The 20586-nt window shown below is 38.1% G+C and overlaps 5 protein-coding genes across 7 annotated transcripts; 3 read left to right on the forward strand and 2 right to left on the reverse strand.

The window, feature by feature from the left end:
• Positions 1-44: 44 nt before the first annotated feature.
• Positions 45-7549, reverse strand: LOC141899443 (uncharacterized). 3 transcript variants are annotated; one of them, XM_074785753.1, is made up of 11 exons: positions 7503-7549; positions 6943-7215; positions 6661-6862; positions 5902-6020; positions 4944-5171; positions 2714-2850; positions 2498-2592; positions 2353-2407; positions 1778-1951; positions 1365-1467; positions 45-856 (listed from the first exon to the last, which is right to left on the reverse strand). In XM_074785753.1, the coding sequence occupies exons 2-11, from the start codon at positions 7188-7190 to the stop codon at positions 226-228; spliced, it is 1992 nt and encodes a 663-aa protein (XP_074641854.1). In that variant the 5' UTR covers positions 7191-7215; positions 7503-7549; the 3' UTR covers positions 45-225. The 3 variants fall into 3 exon arrangements, with proteins under 3 accessions (XP_074641854.1, XP_074641853.1, XP_074641855.1); XM_074785752.1 differs by having other exon boundaries at positions 7421-7540; XM_074785754.1 differs by having other exon boundaries at positions 7499-7516.
• Positions 7550-7788: 239 nt separating this feature from the next.
• Positions 7789-10142, forward strand: LOC141899467 (transmembrane protein 17B-like). Its single transcript, XM_074785813.1, has 4 exons — positions 7789-7891; positions 8088-8191; positions 8587-8700; positions 9357-10142. Exons 1-4 carry the CDS (start codon positions 7789-7791, stop codon positions 9669-9671), a joined length of 636 nt encoding a protein of 211 aa, XP_074641914.1. The 3' UTR covers positions 9672-10142.
• Positions 10143-10170: 28 nt separating this feature from the next.
• Positions 10171-12997, reverse strand: LOC141899466 (INO80 complex subunit B-like). The gene is made up of 8 exons (XM_074785811.1): positions 12854-12997; positions 12317-12485; positions 12058-12116; positions 11788-11967; positions 11543-11643; positions 11397-11453; positions 10780-10898; positions 10171-10545 (listed from the first exon to the last, which is right to left on the reverse strand). Exons 1-8 carry the CDS (start codon positions 12936-12938, stop codon positions 10401-10403), a joined length of 915 nt encoding a protein of 304 aa, XP_074641912.1. The 5' UTR covers positions 12939-12997; the 3' UTR covers positions 10171-10400.
• A 289-nt stretch (positions 12998-13286) lies between these two features.
• LOC141899789 (TLC domain-containing protein 2-like) lies at positions 13287-17192 on the forward strand. The gene is made up of 5 exons (XM_074786314.1): positions 13287-13644; positions 13960-14042; positions 14356-14438; positions 15085-15256; positions 15824-17192. The coding sequence occupies exons 1-5, from the start codon at positions 13361-13363 to the stop codon at positions 16012-16014; spliced, it is 813 nt and encodes a 270-aa protein (XP_074642415.1). The 5' UTR covers positions 13287-13360; the 3' UTR covers positions 16015-17192.
• Positions 17193-18548: 1356 nt separating this feature from the next.
• Positions 18549-19390, forward strand: LOC141900118 (frizzled-1-like). The gene has a single exon (XM_074786862.1). It carries the CDS (start codon positions 18659-18661, stop codon positions 19319-19321), a length of 663 nt encoding a protein of 220 aa, XP_074642963.1. The 5' UTR covers positions 18549-18658; the 3' UTR covers positions 19322-19390.
• The last annotated feature ends 1196 nt before the right edge of the window (positions 19391-20586 follow it).

Raw genomic sequence — 20586 nt, forward strand, 5'->3', positions numbered from 1 at the left:
TCTCTTCATAAAACAACTTTCAGGCATGGATTTAAATTGTGACAATCTCAAAATATTTTTCGTTTTATTAGTAACAGAAAGTTTAGAAGTACAATAATGATGGCATAATGCCCCCAAAACAACATATTACACATCTCTTACCCATCCCAGCTCCGACTACCCTGGAATTCGCGTAGAACCTCAGAGAGAAGTTACTGGTCCTAGGAGTTCCGAAGCAAACGAAGTTTACTGCAATAAATGACTATATGTTCTTGGTGAATTGTTGACGTTTTTATCAGGAGGTACAACAACATCAGTAGCGGCAGCAGCAGCAGCAGCGGCAGCGGCAGTGGGACAGATTTCAACGTGTAGGTCTTTGAGATAATTGTCTACAGATTGCTGACTAGTGTTCTGAGAAACCGGACTAGCAGCACTGGTAACGGGGTCGCTAGCCCTGGCAGTTGAGGATGCTGTTGAATTATCATTGGACACCATATAAACATGTACTAAACCGGAGTCAGAATTATCATCGGACGGTTGACGAACTGTTAGTAAAATCACCTCTCCTGGTTTTAACGAACTGACATCGACACCGGCGGGAGGTAGCGACTGGTCGGGTACCGGGGGTGGACTCATTAACACACGCGGAGGACTCATTATTCTCGGAGATTCTATATCCCCCGACGACCCGATACTCTCGGAATGTTTTCGAACTCGCGACATTATCTGTTCAACGTTCATGTATTGGACTTGTTTCGGTGTGTGATTCTGGGCGCTCGGCGTTCCAGCCACGACAGGACGACCACACGTCGGCGTACCAGTAGCATCGGCTGACAATACAGTTGATTTCCCCTTATTGTTTGTCTCCATGGTTTTTCTAGCAAATATAAATGATGAGAATTTTTGTAGAGGAGCCAGTGTCAACTTAGAATCACATCAGTAAACATGGAAACAGGTAGTTATGCGGTGTAGCAGGTTTAACTGATATTAGAAATCACAAGTTTCGGCAACTTGTGCATAGAGTTGCTTAATCAGGTCAATGAGTTCAATCAATGGAGATTCGAAAGTATCATTCACTACTACATGAATACTGTTGTTTTACTCATTTACCTGACAAAGCTACTCTATTAGACTAGTAGCGAAAGCTCGCAATCTCAGATCAGATAATCGCAAAGGGATCATTCATTTATTACGTACGCATAAAATTTGAATTTTTCTACCCACCCCTCCCCCTCTGTACGCAAAATCGGCCATTTTTTCATATACATTAAGCATTACAGTACGCAATTGCACTGACCCCTCCCCCTCCCCTAATGCGTACGTAATAAATGAATGACCCTAAATCAGTTAACCTACAATTACTATCTATTTTCACACTTATTTACCTGTTCTTTACGGAATCTGCCGATCCATCTATACTTTCTTCCATTTCTTTCAGAATATCTTCAATTTCCGATTCATTTTCATCCGAATTCGAATCACCATCAACTATTGAGAAATAAATATATCAACGATTCACTCCTGTTAGTTTTATCATTATAATTTTGCTAATCTCTAAATCAAGCCCACAGCCAGCCCTGTATATGAGGGAGGTTTGATTTTCACAAAAGCGGAACTTTCAGAAGGTGCCCACATGCCATATTTTCAATCGAGGTTTGATCTAAAATAGGATGTTTTGATTCAAACAACATTTTCAAATAAACTCTGAAGATGGTTTGAAGGATTGTTTAAATTGATATTGATAGTTTCTCTCAATCATATTCTTCAAGACTGGAAATAGTCGGAACTATTTACAAACCTGTTTTTTTAATTCGTTTTTTACGCGACCGCGTAGCGACTGTTGTTCCAGTTCCGGCAGTTCCTCCTGTTCTCGTTTCTTTTTGCTGTTTGCGTTTATTTGATTTTGGTTTTGGTTCGATCTCTTCGTCGGACGACTCGTCAAATATCGATGAATCGAAATTCCGTCTCTCGGCTGGAAAAATAAAAAAACTATTTATTATCGAAATTCATAGAGTATTTGAAACAGCCACAACAGAATCACAACTATAACAAATTCATCCTTGAAAATAATATCATTACAATACGATTGATTATCTGATGAGGCCGAAATTGATTGTGCTATCATTTTTCAAGGATAAATTTTATTTTAGTTCTGAACGTTCGACTCTCTCTCTCTACTAAAAGAAACGGCCCTTTCTTTGTTAAGTCTTCTATGCATCTTGAGGAAGGTCAAAAATTGTGTGTAAACACAAACAAATCACAAACAATTTTTCCGAACATTCCCCCTAAACAGTAAAGTTCAGATCAGTAAAAAGTTTGCGAGTTCAAAACAAATTGAAGAGAACATTTTAAAGGGTGTAATTTCAGACATACCTATAGCCATATCAATCAGCGATTTATTTATTCTCTCTTCACGTTTGAATTTATTCTGAATTCAAAATAAAGTAAAAAGAATGAATTCTATTTTTCGATAAAAACAGAATGAATGATACTATTGAGAGTGATCGGTATTTCTTACCTTCAGTTGAGTTCGTGTTCTCTTTGGAAACATTTTCTGAATCAGCGAGAAATCTGTACCTAACGTACTGATTGCTTTATAGAATCTTTTAGTTTCTGCAAATGAAATTCAAGAGTTTCGATAAGTAGGTAAAACATGGCAAGGTTTTGATGCAATCAGGTTCGATTCCCGGTCGAGGGAGGTACGACCAGGTTCAAACCCCTATATCAAATATACCTCTTTCAGTCCATGTTTTTGTAGGAATATAATTTCTGTAACTCAGCGATGTTGTAAAATAATTCTCATCTTCTTCTACGGTATTGGTTTCGTTGATCGGGGATTTAGGGCCATCATTTTCAGCCGGGACGAACAAACTAGAAATGTACATCACATTACATCATCAGTACGCACAGGTAGGCTCACCTAGATAGGCACAGGTAGGCTTATCTAGATAGACACTGATAGGCTTATCTATCTAGATAGGCACAGGTAGGCTTATCTAGATAGGTACAGGTAGGCTTATCTAGATAGGTACAGGTAGGCTTATCTAGATAGGCACAGGTAGGCTTATCTAGATAGATAGGCACAGGTAGGCTTATCTAGATAGGTACAGGTAGGCTTATCTAGATAGGCACAGGTAGGCTTACCTAGATAGGCACTGATAGGCTTATCTATCTAGATAGGCACAGGTAGGCTTATCTAGATAGGTACAGGTAGGCTTATCTAGATAGGCACAGGTAGGCTTACCTAGATAGGCACTGATAGGCTTATCTATCTAGATAGGCACAGGTAGGCTTATCTAGATAGGCACAGGTAGGCTTACCTAGATAGGCACTGATAGGCTTATCTATCTAGATAGGCACAGGTAGGCTTACCTAGATAGGCACAGGTAGGTTTATCTATCTAGATAGGCACAGGTAGGTTTATCTAGATAGGCACAGGTAGGCTTATCTAGATAGACACTGATAGGCTTATCTATCTAGATAGGCACAGGTAGGCTTATCTATCTAGATAGGCACAGGTAGGCTTACCTAGATAGGCACAGGTAGGCTTATCTAGATAGACACTGATAGGCTTATCTATCTAGATAGGCACAGGTAGGCTTATCTAGATAGGCAGAGGTAGGCTTATCTAGATAGACACTGATAGGCTTATCTATCTAGATAGGCACAGGTAGGCTTATCTAGATAGGCACTGATAGGCTTATCTATCTAGATAGGCACAGGTAGGCTTATCTAGATAGGTACAGGTAGGCTTATCTAGATAGGCACAGGTAGGCTTACCTAGATAGGCACTGATAGGCTTATCTATCTAGATAGGCACAGGTAGGCTTATCTAGATAGGTACAGGTAGGCTTATCTAGATAGGCACAGGTAGGCTTACCTAGATAGGCACTGATAGGCTTATCTATCTAGATAGGCACAGGTAGGCTTATCTAGATAGGTACAGGTAGGCTTATCTAGATAGGCACAGGTAGGCTTACCTAGATAGGCACTGATAGGCTTATCTATCTAGATAGGCACAGGTAGGCTTATCTAGATAGGTACAGGTAGGCTTATCTAGATAGGCACAGGTAGGCTTATCTAAATAGACACTGATAGCCTTATCTATCTAGATAGGCACAGGTAGGCTTATCTAGATAGGTACAGGTAGGCTTATCTAGATAGGCACAGGTAGGCTTACCTAAATAGACACTGATAGGCTTATCTATCTAGATAGGTACAGGTAGGCTTATCTAGATAGGCACAGGTAGGCTTATCTAGATAGACACTGATAGGCTTATCTATCTAGATAGGCACAGGTAGGCTTATCTAGATAGGTACAGGTAGGCTTATCTAGATAGGCACAGGTAGGCTTATCTAGATAGGCACAGGTAGGCTTATCTAGATAGGTACAGGTAGGCTTATCTAGATAGGCACAGGTAGGCTTATCTAGATAGGCACAGGTAGGCTTATCTAGATAGGTACAGGTAGGCTTATCTAGATAGGTACAGGTAGGCTTATCTAGATAGGTACAGGTAGGCTTATCTAGATAGGTACAGGTAGGCTTATCTAGATAGGCACAGGTAGGCTTATCTAGATAGATAGGCACAGGTAGGCTTATCTAGATAGGTACAGGTAGGCTTATCTAGATAGGCACAGGTAGGCTTATCTAGATAGATAGGCACAGGTAGGCTTATCTAGATAGGTACAGGTAGGCTTATCTAGATAGGCACAGGTAGGCTTATCTAGATAGGCACAGGTAGGCTTATCTAGATAGATAGGCACAGGTAGGCTTATCTAGATAGGTACAGGTAGGCTTATCTAGATAGGTACAGGTAGGCTTATCTAGATAGGCACAGGTAGGCTTATCTAGATAGGCACAGGTAGGCTTATCTAGATAGATAGGCACAGGTAGGCTTATCTAGATAGGCACAGGTAGGCTTATCTAGATAGGCACAGGTAGGTTTGGAGTGTAGGACACATACCTTGCCTCATTGAGTATGATACTACCATCAGGTCCGACCGTAAGCTGAGGAGCAGGAGCTGCAGTCTGCTCTTCCTCTTCAAGCTCCTGCTGCTCCTTGCTATGAGTTGATTCGTCATTGCCCGCCACCGACGAGCGATCATCTTCCGTTGCCCGAGGCGATGAAGATTCTATTGTTGTATCGTCACTCTCTTTCGATGTTTTCGCTTTTTTGTTTTTTAATGTGTATCTAGTGAAAAAGACGAGGTGAGTTATAAAACCATTATAACATACAATAAATAGACAATACAGTAAACCTCGCTCAACTCTAACTCTGACAAACAACAAAATCATTTTCTGACTTGCAAACATATTTTCCGATACTCGAACTTACGCTTGAGTTTCTGCGGCTTCAAATGTTACAATTCATTCATTTTTCATTGAATCCCGTATTGATAAAGAGACATGAATATTGAATATCCAATTTCCCTTAGTTTTCTGATTCCCCCGAGTTTTCCCGTTTTTACACTTCAATGATCTATGATTAAGATATCGCAACAGCATATTTTCAAGTTATCAAGACAAAACGACCACTTTCCGCCCGTTTACAAATCCCAAGAGTTTTCAATGTGATAACTGCATAGGAAATTCTCATTCGAACTAAATAAAGTAGATCAGTCCCAAATGATGTGGATTTAACCCTTCAGTGCGTCTACACCGCAGTGCGGTGTATGAATCAGTAATAAGTAATTAGTTTTTGTTTTTGTTTTTATTTTTTTAAATGGCAGCACCTGTCAAACATAGTGAAATTCTAGTAACTAACGATACACCGCGCCGCGGTGTAGACGCACTCTAGTGGTATTCCTGTTATTCAGCACACTAGGGCGGATTTTTTCAAAATTTTCAAATTATCTCCAGCACTATAGGGTATTGATTAGTCAGCACTGAAAGGGTTAAGCAGATTTTGAAGCGATTCTTACTTCATAGGGTTTGATGATGGATTCCAGTGAATGAGATCTCTCATTGTCATTTTAGTTCGATCTGGTGGATTCTCCGGGTCAAAACTCACTTTATAACGAGGAGCACGCGATTTTTTTGGCTGGAAAACAAAAAATGCAAAATATGAAATTTTGGGAATTCTCTTTCACGCGCTTTCTTATCATAGAAACTAACTTTGTACATGTAATTTCACTAGATTTCAAAGTTTAAAGTCCACAGTCGATTCAAGTATAAGCCATTTTGAAGAGTAATTTGAGACATCAGGAACTGAATTCTGAACTGTGGAACTGGACCCTGAGCTGTGGAATTGAGTCCAGAACTGTGGAACTGTACCCAGAACTGTGGACCTGGATCCAGAACTGTGGAACTGGACCCTGAACTGTGGAACTGGACCCTGAACTGTGGAATTGAGTCCAGAACTGTGGAACTGAGTTCAGAACCGTGGAACTGAGACCAGAACTTTGGAACTGAGTTCAGAACCGTGGAACTGAGTTCAGAACCGTGGAACTGAGTCCAGAACTGTGGAACTGAGTCCAGAACTGTGGAACTGAGTTCAGAACTGTGGAACTAGTTCCAGAACTGTGGAACTTGATCCAGAACTGTGGAACTGGGTTCAGAACTGTGGAACTGTATCCAGAACTGTGGAACTGGACTCAGAACTGTGGAACTGGGTCCTGAACTGTGGAACTGGACCCTGAACTTTGGAACCCTGAACTGTGGAACCTGGTGTAAATATTTACCTTGTGAGTTGTGGTAGTTTGAATTTTACTTGTTGATTTTTGAGTATTTTTTACTATGGTCTCCTTTTCAGCAGATGTAACTGTAACTACTGCTGCTGCTGCTGCTGCTGTTGCTGCCGACGATACTGTTGTTGTTGTCGCTGATGTCGTTTTCTTTTCAACTATTGCTGCATCAGATTTTTTCATCGTTATTGATTTGATGCTGAAAAAACAAAAATGAAAAATGTTTGTAAATATTCCCACAATTATTCTCGGTATTTCTAGACTGAATAATCAACTTACGGGTTTCGTTGTATAGGTGGAGGAGTTGTTACTACGGCAACCTCTGAATGCGATGTTGCTGCAACTGTTGCTGTGGTAACCACTGTTGCATTGTGACTGATTTTCTCGCCACTCGAAACGACAGGGCTGACGGCAGGTTTCTTAGCGACGGATGAAGACGTTTCCGCGGTAACGCTTTGACGAGTTGAAACACGACTGGACGATTTAAGCGCCAGATTCGGCTTCACTTGAATTCTCGATCTACGCATGATGAGATTTCAAGTTTGTGAATTCCTAAAATAGAAATTCAAGCTTTCTTATACGACATAGCAGCAGGGGGTACCCAGCAGGGGTATAGAACTATTTCAGACTCCCTGGCCTAATGTGGTTCACTTTTTAATTTTTGTGACGGTGGTAGCAATAAATTTTAATTTGATTGCTTTTATCCCAGTTAAAAAGGTCGACGTATGTTTTAGATCGATGTCACTGATTCCCTTACGGATTCTCTGCAGCAGTGATTCATATCAGTGATTCCTATCGAGAACTACGTTAAGAATGATGTAAAACATAGGCCTACCCACCACACAAACTTTTGAATTGTGACTGTCATGAATTGAATTGTTTTTCTAGCGGGAATTCTGTGAACTAACAGTCAGGCCAACCCAACGAGTTCCTACGTTTTACACCAACAACCGGTCTAGGGTTACTACACTCACAAGGCTAACCCTAGGGTTTTATAAGCTTCACAACAAGAAGGCTAACCCTAGGGTTTCTACGTTTTACACCCAGGCCAAGCCTAGGGTTAGAGGGCCAGCAATTACAACAATAAATTTCAAATTGAATTGAATTGTTGCTAATGAAGCTATAATGGCGGCTCTACGTAAAACTCTCACTCAATTTACAGATGTTGTTTTTCCTACTCATAAACTGTCTCAGAGTCTCATTCCTGCGCATCATTTAATCAAATCAGGTAAAATATTTTCCCTTCACGAATTAGGTCCGCATTTCTCTTCTGAAATAGCCTAGAATCATCATGAATTTTTTGTTTTTGTCTGAAACTAGGCCTATATTTTATTTTCTTCTCATCCGACTCATGTTGGACTCAAACCTCGACTGTCAATGTCAGTGTCTAATGAAAGTTAAATTAATATTTTGTATTTTTGCAGGGAATGAATATGTATCTAGTTTACCGTTACAAATGGCTCTTTATTTTAACGGATTTTATTTTCCGTTCTGGTTCATTTGTGTCATCATGTCATTTGTAATGAAGGTAAGGCATCAGGGAGGGAGGGGCTCAGTCAGTAACCTGTCTGTGGTTTGGTTTAACGATCGGATAATTTCACAAACCACATAAGTATAAGCTCATCCAATTTTAAAAAGCTTACCACCAACGATTAGGTAACTAACTAGGAGGGGCTGTAGTGTAGTTGGTCAAAAGTTGGTTAGAGTTAACCACTGGATAGTCTAGTACCTAGCCGTGGTTCCACAAACAACACCCGTAACAACGACTGGTATTTAGACTAACCAATGGATAGTTGATAGTCTATTCGCATCATCGCTATATTATCTTCAATTTTGGAAAACTTACGCAGAAAATAAAGTTACGGAAACTTATGTCGAGAAATTTGAGAATTATCTGATTGATGAAATGAATTTATTTTACAGTATAATTACTTATCGATGCTGTATCGAATTATTCTGATCGCGATCATCCTTACGCTGACAATTGTTGAAATAGTCCGACTATATATTGGATTCATGGGAAATCTCACTGAAAAGGTAACTATCACTATAAACTCTAGTTAATGCTTCAGTATCTTTCATCATCATCAATATCATGGACGGTTAGAGGTCTATTGATGTGCGGCTCTTTTGGCAATAAATAGACATGATTAAGGTGACTGGATTTCTAAAATCTTTCTGCTTTATCTAAAAGTGCCTTAGTCATTTCTTCTGCCTCTGGGGCCGGTTCCATAGTCATTGCTTAGACTTAAGACCAGTCTAAAACTATCTTAGTTCTATAGCCAATCTAACAACTTAAGACCAGTTTAGCTTATTTTGGTTTTATAGCCAATCTAACAACTTAAAACCAGTTTAGCTTATTTTGATTTATAGCCAATCTAACAACTTAAAAACCAGTCTAAAACTACCTTAGTTCTATAGCCAATCTAACAACTTAAAAACCAGTCTAAAACTACCTTAGTTCTATAGCCAATCTAACAACTTAAGACCAGTCTTAAGATTTAAGACCACTTTCGGGCTTAAGTCTCGACTATGGAACCAGCCTCTGATTCTTAAAGCATGTACGCAACTTCTAACATACGTTGGAGGAGAAGATCAGATTCTCTTAACAAATTGAAGATGATTGTCTTGTGATTGTCCTGCTGGATTTCAAAATTGTCTAAACCTGTCACAATGAATTTATATATTTGTAGGTTCCGGAGCTGGCTGGTTGTTGGTTACTGACGATTATCATCCAGTTTCCGTTGACATTGTTCATCTTATTAAACGAAGCCACTTGGATTTTACCACTAGAGCGCGCCGCTAACATCGTCCTTCTCGCGTTCCTCGTCGTTCAGATGATATCCGGTTATTTCGCGATTCGTTCCATGGTTCATTTACAAGTGACGAAATTTCATTTGAAACAATTTCATGACCTCGAAGATTTAGACGGCGGTTTGCCTTTATACGAGGAGAACGGCAGTGGAGAAAACATCAGACATAGAATCAATTCCTCAAATAGAGCTTAGACTTTAAAGAAACTTTGTTCACTTTAGGGTAGATATTTACCGGGTCCCTATTACTCCTTGATTAATGGACAATGATTTTAAAGATGCTTGAAACTCGTTTACAAAATGCACGAAACTCCTATCAATTTCGAGAATAGGCAATTTGAAATGTTCTCTTTTAAAACTCCATGAATGACTGATCTGTAGAGACCCTGATTTATCATGTCAGTCAAAAATAGTGTGAATTTCAGATGATGTTATAGGTTACTAGTTAGACTAGACTTAAGTGTAGTTGGTATGTAGCTAATTCAGTCAAGGTAACCCCAGTATATTTTTAAGTCCCAGTTAATGCCGCCTGGACCATAAAACTAGGCCCATTGTATCAAAACAAGTTTATAGTCAAATTTCTGATCGATTCAAATGTATATTTAAAGTGTAAAATGTATATTATTTTTGATAGTTATTTTCTTAATAAAAACTTCATATTTCATATAGCGTTAACTATTTGTGAACTTGTATTTTATGGTTTTTACAACGCGACAAGAAATCTAGTTCCACCTTCACAAATCCAGAATGAAAAAGATGAAATGTATTTTTAAGTTGGAAAATTTCACAGCGCAAATTTTCACACATGATTCTTTCATCGTGGTTTAACTCGAGATATACAACGCGATAATTTCGCTGGTTTTCGTCCTCCATAAAATCAATCAATAAATATCAATTATCATCTTATTGTAGACTTTCCATTAATCAAGTTTTTGTTTCTCCCGAATTTTGTTCTAAATTTTTCCGGTAACACGCTAAACTACAAAGTCGAACCGAAGTCTTTGAACAATTGTACTTTTTGGGATTATTGCAACCTTCAACACCACACATTTCCTTCGCTTTAGGTGGCCTGAAAATATATATCAAAATTCCTTAAAAAATCATCGATTCAATTAAGACACAGTGACCACTTTCAGCCAATTTACAAATTCCTCGAGTTTTCCCTGATTTTTTCATGTTATATCAGAAAATTCCGAGGATTTTCTTTGTTTAAAATGTTACGATTAATTCATTTTTCATTGAATAACGTATTGATAAAGAGATATGCGGTCAGTAAAATTATCCAAATTTTATCACTACTTACGGTAATGGTTCAGCTGATACAAGTGGATACTGAAATCCATGTGGAATACTGACTCTGATACCAGATTTATTTGATAAATATCTGACTCGAGGAATATTCATCTTCTTGGAACCTTTCGACTGAAAAACACCCAAACAATTGATACAATCAAACAATCATGTAGTAATTTACTCATTATTTTTGTTTAGTCGCCGTTTATAAACTACATTATCAAAATTGCGATGATTTTCAACCCCTTCTGACGATGCATATTACCAAAAATGTATTTTTGATATTACATAATATGAGAGGAAAGGCAGTACAAGTACTTTTAGGATACAACACCCTCTATTATCATTATCATTATTATTACCATATTTAGTGCTCTGTACAAGGTACAAATACATGCTCCAAAGCACTTACAGCATATATTGGTTGACACAGACAATAACCGATTTATATGACAGATCCTAGAAGTTTGTAAATCCCCTAATAATCATGATCATCATCAATAATCATCATAATGTACAAAACAGGTCTCTACAAATGATGACGTGTGTCACATGCACCTCTATGAAGAAGAGGCCAATGTTTGTCCCTGTCTTCCTCCCTACGGTTGAGTATGAATAGCATCTTACCCTCATTGCCTTATTCTTTGATTCCTGTTTCTTTAACAGGCGTTCTAATGTTAATTTCTGCAAAGAAGATGAAATAATCAGATTGTGAAAATAAATTATCTAAACCATCATCTAAAAACTAGTCAAATCATGTTTCAAATTCAAACCTTATCTTTCTCCTGTTTTTCATGAGCCTGCTGCCGTCGTCTGCTGGCTGTTTGTTGGCGTCGAGCCAACTGTTCTTTAGTCAATTCCACTGATTTCGTTTCTGAAACATCAATCAAACGATCATTATCTCCAGTTTTCTAAAATGAAATTTCCCCGACTTTCCCCTGATATTCTGGTAAGAGGCGCCACCCTGTAATCACAATTTCTGTACTATTGTTATTAAAAGGGCAGTTAGTGTTTTTACCGATTGGTAACTGTAACAATTCTTTTTCTTTTTTTCCGTGAAGTAACGCTTTCTGACGAGTTGTCAATAGTTTTTTATCTTTTGATTTTTTCAGTTCGCCATTATCATCTAAATCTCCTTTCTCTAAAGCATCTAACCACTGTTTCTCTTCATCTGAAGTATCATCATTTTCATCCTTTACTGAAATATCAAGTCAGAAAAAAAAACCATTGAATAAATTTTCATCTCAGGAGAGAAACACAATTTCAAAGTTGATATTTATTTACCGACCTCCTTTAGATGCCGAGATGGGTAGAACTTCAGCGCTTGCCAGGGCTGTTTTAGTAACGCTGTATAAAACAATACCATCAATTATTAGTATAAAATAGTAAACCATATAAACGAAATGAATGATGTCATTCAGAAACTCTTCAGTAAAACTTGCTGCTGGTTATAGTTGTCACAATTATTTTAAAATTTGGATTCAATAATAGAAGAGACAACTTATCCGTAGCAAGTTTAACTGTAGCTTCAATAACTATATCTATACCTGGTCGTGCCCAAGGTTTCTTTACCAATTTTGATTTTAAGTTTGATGGCAGGTTTAGGGCTATCGTCATCGACACTGATATATTCAGATGACTGATCCGCTGTTTCGCCATGTTTACTCTTTTTGTGTTTCTTTTTATGTTTCTTGTGTTTTTTGTGAGGTGGTGTTTCTGTAAGAAATAACATGTAGCCGGTTTTTGTATGAACATAGAATTCAAGCTGGTATGCTAGACACAGACACAGACCAGTTCAGCTCCAGCCGACAGGCCAGCAACATCCGACCAATCGGCACCACTCACTACTCCGGGGTGCCTGTGAGAGTGAGTATACCAGTATACTGGAGGGCTTTTTAACAGACAATCTGTCAAGAGAAGCTTGATGTAGTGGGCCCTAGCTGAGAAAAATTACATTTCTATGAGGAGAGGAGTGAAAACTAGACTCAGTTCAGTACCCAGTTCACAGACGGACTCTCTCTACTGACTACTCTCCTCACTCAGACTGCTCGCGGCGGTATTATTGTCTAAACTATTTATTCTACCTGGCTCTAAATCAAGGCTCGGGGCCGGGCATACGGCAGTTGTATCTACGTCTTCTGATTCTACAACTCCTCTTTTCTTTCCCATTTTGTTCGATTTTTTTCCTTGTTTCAGCAATTTATCGGTGTCTTTCACTAAATAGTGCGACGTATGCGACTTCCGGTTCATCAATAAAATTAGATTGCATTGAATTGCTGACTATAAAATAGTCATTTCAAACGGAAACATCGATTATAAGAAAAAAAAATTACTTTAGCTGACATAGTGGCTTACGTTAAAAATCCTTAAATTATTTGCTTTAAGCATGAACTACTTTAATTATTTTGATATTGAAAATTATTATTTTGATTATTTTTTTTGTTATTTAAACGCGGGTTTCTGTCATCATCGTTTCAGGTGCGCTCTTATATAACGCACACATGTTCATGTTCTCGTTACATGCGGAAACTTGTCTTGGAGTTTTTCTAGTGCTTATTTATTAGTCTTGGTTGCCAGCAGTTTTTTGTGTAATGACTGGAAGTATGAATGAGTTGAAATCAGACTCTGCAGCAGCTGCAGCAGATGCTGGAGACAGTTTACTATCCATGCACAATATACGAGTTGTATCTATAATTCTCATGTCGTTCGTATGTTTCCAATGTATCGATCAATTTCTGTACGTTGTATTCGATAAGATTCTTCCTCTGCGAATATCTGAACGAATTGTAGCCGTTAGAAGCTCGCAATGGCGATTCAACAATATATTTATTTCGTTCATACATTCCTGTTTGTCTGGAGTCGGATCGGTTTTGTGGTAAGAAAAAGAGCTTTTACTTTTTATTTACCACTTTCTTCTTAGTAGTTAGTATTAGTAATTTCTAATAATACAAAGTTTGCCTTCTTCATGGGTGTGGCCGGGGCTTGGTTAATCTATATATTAGAAGGGCTTCGTGTAATTTGCGATAAGTCATTACAATTGGTTTTAAACGATACAAATGATGAGTAAGTCTGTCTAATTAGTAATGGGAGGGGCTAAGGGGGGCCAGGGCTGTTGAGTAGGGTGAGTGTGTCCGTAAGGGTTAGACTCTTTAACTTGTTGTTAAACATAATGTCTCAAATTGTATTGTAGTTTTTACTGGTTTCCACACATGGCTGAAAATATGTTCACATCTCACAACATTTATTCAATTTGTCTGGTGTCATTTTCTACTGGTAAGAACCACTATAGTGCTGGATTTCAGATTCACAACTGTTAAAGAAATCAACTAGATTTAATTGAAGAACTGTTGAATGGGATCTTGTTTATAAATTAGGATCAACACTTATTACAATATTGACTTGAGCTTTAGAGTTGAATTGAACCGTGTAGGCCTATGCTGTGCATTTCATATCCTGCAATCTCATTCATTATGAAATATTAATCGGGCATCATGACTTCATTGGTTGATTGAATTAACCACGTTGTCCTAATTCAGGATTTTTTTTGTTGGTTTGTAATCAAGCTAATTGTTTGTCCTAATTTCAGGATATTTTCTACATGATTTTGTTCATAATACACATGGTGATAGTAAACGTAGTGCTCAAGAAATAATGGGTCATCACGTAGTTGTAAGTTTGAACCTGTTTTAAATGTGAAATAAATGAAGAACATTTTAAACTTTGAATTCATTGTTAGAATGTTCATGATAAATACAATAGGAAGATAGATTGAATAGCGAAATTAATGGGTTTATCAGATTAACCAGCTGTTGGATTAATGCCAAATATTTGTGGTTAGATTTTTACCTGTATCAATTCAAATAGTAGTCAATATACATAGTAGACAAATCAATATTCAAGTCAAGCTTTTGATTTTGAAAATAATTTCATCCAATTTTCATGGCAGAACCGTTTCATAGAAATTGAGAAAGAAATTTAGCCTAGCAAATGAGTTCTACGGAGCTGTTCGTCGGTTCATCTCAATAGTGAAATCAATCAGCTGAGAGCCAAGAACCATGAAAAGTTTGTTATAAATTTAACTTCATGTATCAGAATGCTGTTTTAATTGTGCACTGGTTAAAACTTCATCCACTTTAATCAACTGGAGCCAATTCAACAGTTGTGAGTTGGAGTAAACTCAGAGTTAAAAAGTTAGTTTATTTTCAATGAGCAGACTCAAATCTTAATTCACACTGTGGAACTGGGTCCTGTTGGATCCTTGTTTACCTGATCCCCTTTGCTGAAAAGTGATTAAGTGTTTTTTCTTGTGTTTTAGGTGATGGCTTGTTTTAGTTTTAGTTTATTCGCGCAGAAATACATCACATATAGTTTAGTGTCGCTATTGGTTGAAGTAAACAGTATATTCCTGCACTCACGACAACTGATGCAGATTGCTAACATTTCACGCTCATCCATGACTTATCGGTTAAACAGTTTAGTCACAGTTGGTAAGTCATTCAATTCAGTCTAGAAAATATGTGATAATCCACAAGCAGTATTGGACCTGGTGGCATGCTCCTTGCTGCACCAGCAGTATCGCACCAGGTGGGGTGCTCCATGCTGCACCATCAGTATCGCGCCAAGTGGCGTGCTCCATGCTGCACCAGCAGTATCGCACCAGGTGGGGTGCTCCATGCTGCACCAGCAGTATCGCGCCAAGTGGCGTGCTCCATGCTGCACCAGCAGTATCGCACCAGATAGCGTGCTCCTTGCTGCACCAGCAGTATCACACCAGATAGTGTGCTCCATGTTGCACCAGCAGTATCGCACCAGGTGGGGTGCTCCATGCTGCACCAGCAGTATCGCACCAGGTGGGTAGCTCCATGCTGCACCAGCAGTATCGCACCAGGTAGCTATCGTCCCACCTATTCTCAATCATTTCTTAGTTCTAACTAGCGACACCAGGTGGATACTCATTTGCCACAAGTGGAATCTTTGATTGCCACAGTCGACTCCAAACATCAAAACAAATCCACAAATTACACGTTTATAAATGTTTTGTTTGTTTGTTTCAGGTACTTATATATTTTTCCGTATATCGACATTGAGTTGGCTGACTCGTTGGATCATGTTGAATAAGGATAGTATACCTATCCCAGCGTTCGCCCTCGGTAGTAGCGGCCTCTTTATAATGACTGTTATCAATATAGTTCTATTTATTCGTCTATTGAAATCAGACTTTTTTCGCAAAAACAAAGAAAGTTGAATCATAATTTTTTTTTTAGGTTGATATTTTTTGTCAAATTGTACAGTAAACTGGTTTGCTCAATTCATTATTTAATTAATGAATAGTTTTTCTGATTGTTAAAGTATAAGACCGAGCTGCCTCAGATCTAACTGGACCAATAAATACCCTCTCATGTACTCGGAATTCTTGGGCAGACGGAGCAAGGATGGGTCGTCATTATATGAATTTTGAGTATGAAAATTTCTTTTAAATGTATTTACGGTCAGGGGGCAGCAAGTGATAATCTGAAGCCGTCTGCTGCGCGGTAAACGCAGTCTGAGATCGATCGACTTATGTTTACTCAATGTGTAAAACAAGATTACTGTTGTATTTGTAGAAGAGTTTGATACTGTTAAAATACAGCGGAACCTCGTAACAACGAACTCAGAAACAATGATTCATCAGATATAACAAATATAGAATTTCGTCGCACATAAGAAAATTCAATCTATCGGTTATAATGAACATATTTTCTGGTCCCGTGAAGTTTGCTGTAACGAGGTTCTACTCTATTTACTTGTTGTGGTTCAATTATATAGTTGTAGTTCACGTATTTGTAAGATCAAAAGTATTTTTAAAAAGCCAGTTTGCACTGAAATGTTTATTATAAAGGCAGCTTTGAAGATGGATACTGATTAAATCAATACGTGGTGAACTATAGGTATCAGTATCCTTTTCAGAATGTCTCGATTGATAGAACTTCGAAGTTTTAATAATTAATTTGTCACATTTTTTATGAAGATTTATTTTCGTAGATCTACTTAGAAGAATTATACATTTTACAAATAACCCTTGATAATTATAAGCTAATGCGTAAATGTATCCGTCAAAAAAGGCTAGATATTCTTAATATGCAATGCTCAGGTAGCCTATTATCAGGGTTAACCCGTATCAGATCGGATGGTATTTATCAGGGAGTTTTACAAAATGTGGTCAAAACTACCATTTTTGTAAATTTGTTTTGACATAGAACGAATACATGTAAAATAGCACATCATCAATATGATGTGCTATTTTACATGTGCATACTCAGGTGTGTACATTCTGTTGTTGGTATATCGATAATATGTGTTCCGTCCGATAGGTGGCGGCCATGAAGCTTCTGGCTTGTACATGTAGTGTCCACGATAATAAATAAACATCTCTGTGATTGTTATTACTAGTAAACATGCCATTTTTTCGTCGATTTTATTTTTCATGGATCTGAGGAAATCAACAGTCGCCAGCCAGTTTATCATCGAGAATTATTTCCCCTGACAAGAGACATTATGATTTTTAATTGAAAATGCAATACAAACACTACAGACATAGACATTCATCGGTACACTTTCAAAAACTGATCGTCCACACTTCACTTGGGTTCAGAACATTCGATCAGGATGAGGACTTGCTGTGGCTGATTGCACAGGGAACGGTTGGCCCGGGTCTGAAAACTACACTGAAGTCCTCGCGACATTGTAACACGTTTAGTCAAATGAACGACCTCATTATTATTGCAAATGCAACTATCGTCATTATTGTAATTGTAAATAACTAATAGATACAGAATTCAGCGCTGCCTGTATTATATATACTGCATTGAGTGGGATAGATCAGCAAAATGTCTACGATTTGGATTTTGATGTTTATGGCGCTTCATTTTAATGTCAACGATAGTGCCTACATCAAAAGAACTGACACCTGTCAGGATATAACGATTCCGATGTGTAAAATAGGATTGTCATACAATCAAACAAAAATGCTGAATGTCTTCAATCGGAACCAAGAAGAAGCTCTTTGGGACTTGTTTTTTTGGCCGCGGATAAATTGCAGCGATTCCCTGAATGAATTTCTATGTGCACTATACGCACCGCCGTGTTCCTCGGAACCGCCGTGTAAATCGCTATGCGAAGAAGTTACAAAAGCGTGTGAAGCTGCGATGAATAGCCTGGGATTTCTTTGGCCACACAAACTGAGGTGCGAAAATTTCAAACGGGAAACATCTTGTATCGGAGCCCGAGGTATTGAAAAATCTCAAAATCACGGACAGCTGAGTGTGATGACATTGATGGATCTGGAAAATCGTGTTGATTTCCTCGAATCACGAATAGAAAACAGTGAAACATTTCGCGATAAAGTAAAAAATTTAGAGCAGCGAATTGAAGCTCTTGAACGCATTTTATTGAAGTAACTATTTTAAATAATTCTGTAAAGAAACGATCAAATTTCAACAACAACAAAGATATAATCTCTGCGGTTAAATGATCGTTCAACTCATAAATCTTTAATTTCTCTTTTTTGAGTCATTGAATAAAAGATCTTTCTTCAAGAACTTCCACAAAAATCTGGTGATCTAGTTTTTTTTCGATTTTTCCTTTCCAACAACTTACACGAACCGGAGTTCGGAGTGAATCTGCTGTAATTTGTGCGGATAGGGGTGAATTCTGTTCCCACAGTGTCAACAACAGTTTCGTCATTAATGTTGTCATATTTCCAGGGTAGCGGGTGATCTAATTGCAGAATTTACTAATATTGCCTCCTCTAATGACGTATCAAATTGTATGGGTGACCTAAACCTTTATTGGCATTTGGTTAGACTGGTTGCTGGTAGTTGAAGCTGCGCTAAACCGAATAGATCCACAAAATGTCTCCAATTTGGATTTTCACGTTTTTTATGTTTTATTTTGGCGTCGGTGAAAGTTTTTTCAGGACAAGTGAAAACTGTGAGAATATACAGATGCCACTGTGTAAAGTAGGATTGTCGTACAATCAAACAAGAATGCCGAATATGTTTCATCATCAAAACCAAGAAGAAGCAGGTCTGGAGTTACATCAGTTTTTTCCGTTGGTTAAGGTGAGATGCAGTCCGAATTTAAAGGAGTTTCTATGCGCTATGTACGCACCACCTTGTTCTTCTGAACCACCGTGTAAATCACTCTGTGAACTTGCAAGAAATGGTTGTGAAACCCTCATGAACAGATTCGGATTTCAATGGCCAGAAAAAATGAACTGTAACCATTTTCGAGATAATGAACCTTGTATCAGTGGAACTGCGACTCCAGCACCGCCAACAACACAGGAGCCGTCGACTCCACCACCAACCGAGGAGCCCTCTACTCCAGCACCAACCGAGGAGCCTTTGACTCCTGTGACGTCGAATAAACCGTTGAGCGTGAAATTAATGGATTTAGAAAATCGCGTTGAATTCCTCGAATCGCTGATAGAAAACAGTGAAACATTTCGCGATAAAGTGAAAAATTTAGAACAGCGAATTGAAGCTCTTGAACGTATTTTATTGAAGAATTGATTTATAAAATTTGAATGAACAATATGTTTATACATAATTATATATATATATACATACACCTAGTGAAAAATACACGTTTGATCCTTACTGATGTACATCATCGAGTTGGAAATTTCGGATATTCTATAATATTCTATAATATTTCATATCCATTAATTCTTTCTTAATTATTTTACTGTTTATCCATTCAGTTTTACCGAGGAGGTTTTTCCCATCTTCCTGGTTTTACCGTGGACAGTAAGAATCCAAACGAAAGATAAGAAAGAATGTACAGCCTAACGGCCAGTATGACTCATAACGGATTTGTGTTTAATCCCTGGAGAAGCCACGTTCATTCAAACTCTTGCCCTATAGTATATATTCCTTTTTTGTGACAGAAAAATAGCCACGGACTTGAAATTCAGAATTGCTTAAAACAATTCCTGTCAATGGGCCTTATTAAGAGACTGTGCAATCAGAATGATAGCGGGGATTGTTAGTGAATAGTCACCACACCCGACTGGTCACCAGTCACCACACCTGACTGGTCACCAGTCACCACACCCGACTGGTCACCAGTCACCACACCTGACTGATCACCAGTCACAGCTACACATAACTGGAAACCACACGCAGGCCAATAAACAACAACTCATTGGTCTAGTGGTTAGAGCGTCGGACTTGTGCGCCGGTGATCACGAGTTCGCAACCCTACCTAGGTTTAGGGTTAGCTGGCGGATGAGGTAGAGATTACTTTTTGCGAATACACGTCCTTTCTGAAAGAAACTCCTCGAATAGAGACTAATCCTTAAAAGAGATATCTTGTTTTCCTTTTTATTAATCTCAGTAACGAATTGTAGCTGCCATCTGTGAAGAATACCGCTCCATTCAGAAAACATTTCTCGCGACAAGAACAAGTAATACACATATACAAATAACATAATATATAGGCTATTGGTCTTTATTTGATGATAATCTTTGGAAGAAATTACATTTATAAAAATAAAGATAAAACGATGACTTGATTGAACATACAGTGCATATTTATAGAACTAAGAACTATTGGGGCCAGTTCCACAGTCATGTTTTGGCTACAAGACTAACTTCTATAACCGATCTAGCAACTTAAGACCAGTCTAAGCTCATTTTAGTTCAATCACCAATATAACAACTTAAGACCAGTCTAAGCTCATTTTGGTTATATATCCAACCTAACAACTTAAGATGATAAGTCTTAAGATTTAAGACCACTTTTTGGACTTTTGGTCAAGCTTTACTTTTGGTAA

The sequence above is a fragment of the Tubulanus polymorphus genome, chromosome 2 (assembly GCF_964204645.1).
Source record: "Tubulanus polymorphus chromosome 2, tnTubPoly1.2, whole genome shotgun sequence".
Classification (NCBI taxonomy): Eukaryota; Metazoa; Nemertea; class Palaeonemertea; order Tubulaniformes; family Tubulanidae; genus Tubulanus; species Tubulanus polymorphus.

What these genes read in the sequence shown, in the direction of transcription:
- LOC141899443 (XM_074785753.1), bottom strand. Translation starts at nt 7,190, where the DNA reads ATGCGTAGATCGAGAATTCAAGTGAAGCCGAATCTGGCGCTTAAATCG. An exon ending in ATCATACTCAATGAGGCAAG is followed by an intron (nt 2,851 to 4,943) that starts GTATGTGTCCTA and finishes GTACATTTCTAG; the next exon opens with TTTGTTCGTCCCGGCTGAAA. An exon ending in GAACACGAACTCAACTGAAG is followed by an intron (nt 2,408 to 2,497) that starts GTAAGAAATACC and finishes TTTTGAATTCAG; the next exon opens with AATAAATTCAAACGTGAAGA.
- LOC141899467 (XM_074785813.1), top strand. Translation starts at nt 7,789, where the DNA reads ATGGCGGCTCTACGTAAAACTCTCACTCAATTTACAGATGTTGTTTTT. An exon ending in TCATGTCATTTGTAATGAAG is followed by an intron (nt 8,192 to 8,586) that starts GTAAGGCATCAG and finishes TTTATTTTACAG; the next exon opens with TATAATTACTTATCGATGCT. An exon ending in TGGGAAATCTCACTGAAAAG is followed by an intron (nt 8,701 to 9,356) that starts GTAACTATCACT and finishes ATATATTTGTAG; the next exon opens with GTTCCGGAGCTGGCTGGTTG.
- LOC141899466 (XM_074785811.1), bottom strand. Translation starts at nt 12,938, where the DNA reads ATGGGAAAGAAAAGAGGAGTTGTAGAATCAGAAGACGTAGATACAACT. An exon ending in CAAAGAATAAGGCAATGAGG is followed by an intron (nt 10,899 to 11,396) that starts GTAAGATGCTAT and finishes GGTGTTTTTCAG; the next exon opens with TCGAAAGGTTCCAAGAAGAT. An exon ending in GTATCAGCTGAACCATTACC is followed by an intron (nt 10,546 to 10,779) that starts GTAAGTAGTGAT and finishes ATATATTTTCAG; the next exon opens with GCCACCTAAAGCGAAGGAAA.
- LOC141899789 (XM_074786314.1), top strand. Translation starts at nt 13,361, where the DNA reads ATGACTGGAAGTATGAATGAGTTGAAATCAGACTCTGCAGCAGCTGCA. An exon ending in TCTGGTGTCATTTTCTACTG is followed by an intron (nt 14,043 to 14,355) that starts GTAAGAACCACT and finishes TCCTAATTTCAG; the next exon opens with GATATTTTCTACATGATTTT. An exon ending in TAATGGGTCATCACGTAGTT is followed by an intron (nt 14,439 to 15,084) that starts GTAAGTTTGAAC and finishes CTTGTGTTTTAG; the next exon opens with GTGATGGCTTGTTTTAGTTT.
- LOC141900118 (XM_074786862.1), top strand. Translation starts at nt 18,659, where the DNA reads ATGTCTCCAATTTGGATTTTCACGTTTTTTATGTTTTATTTTGGCGTC.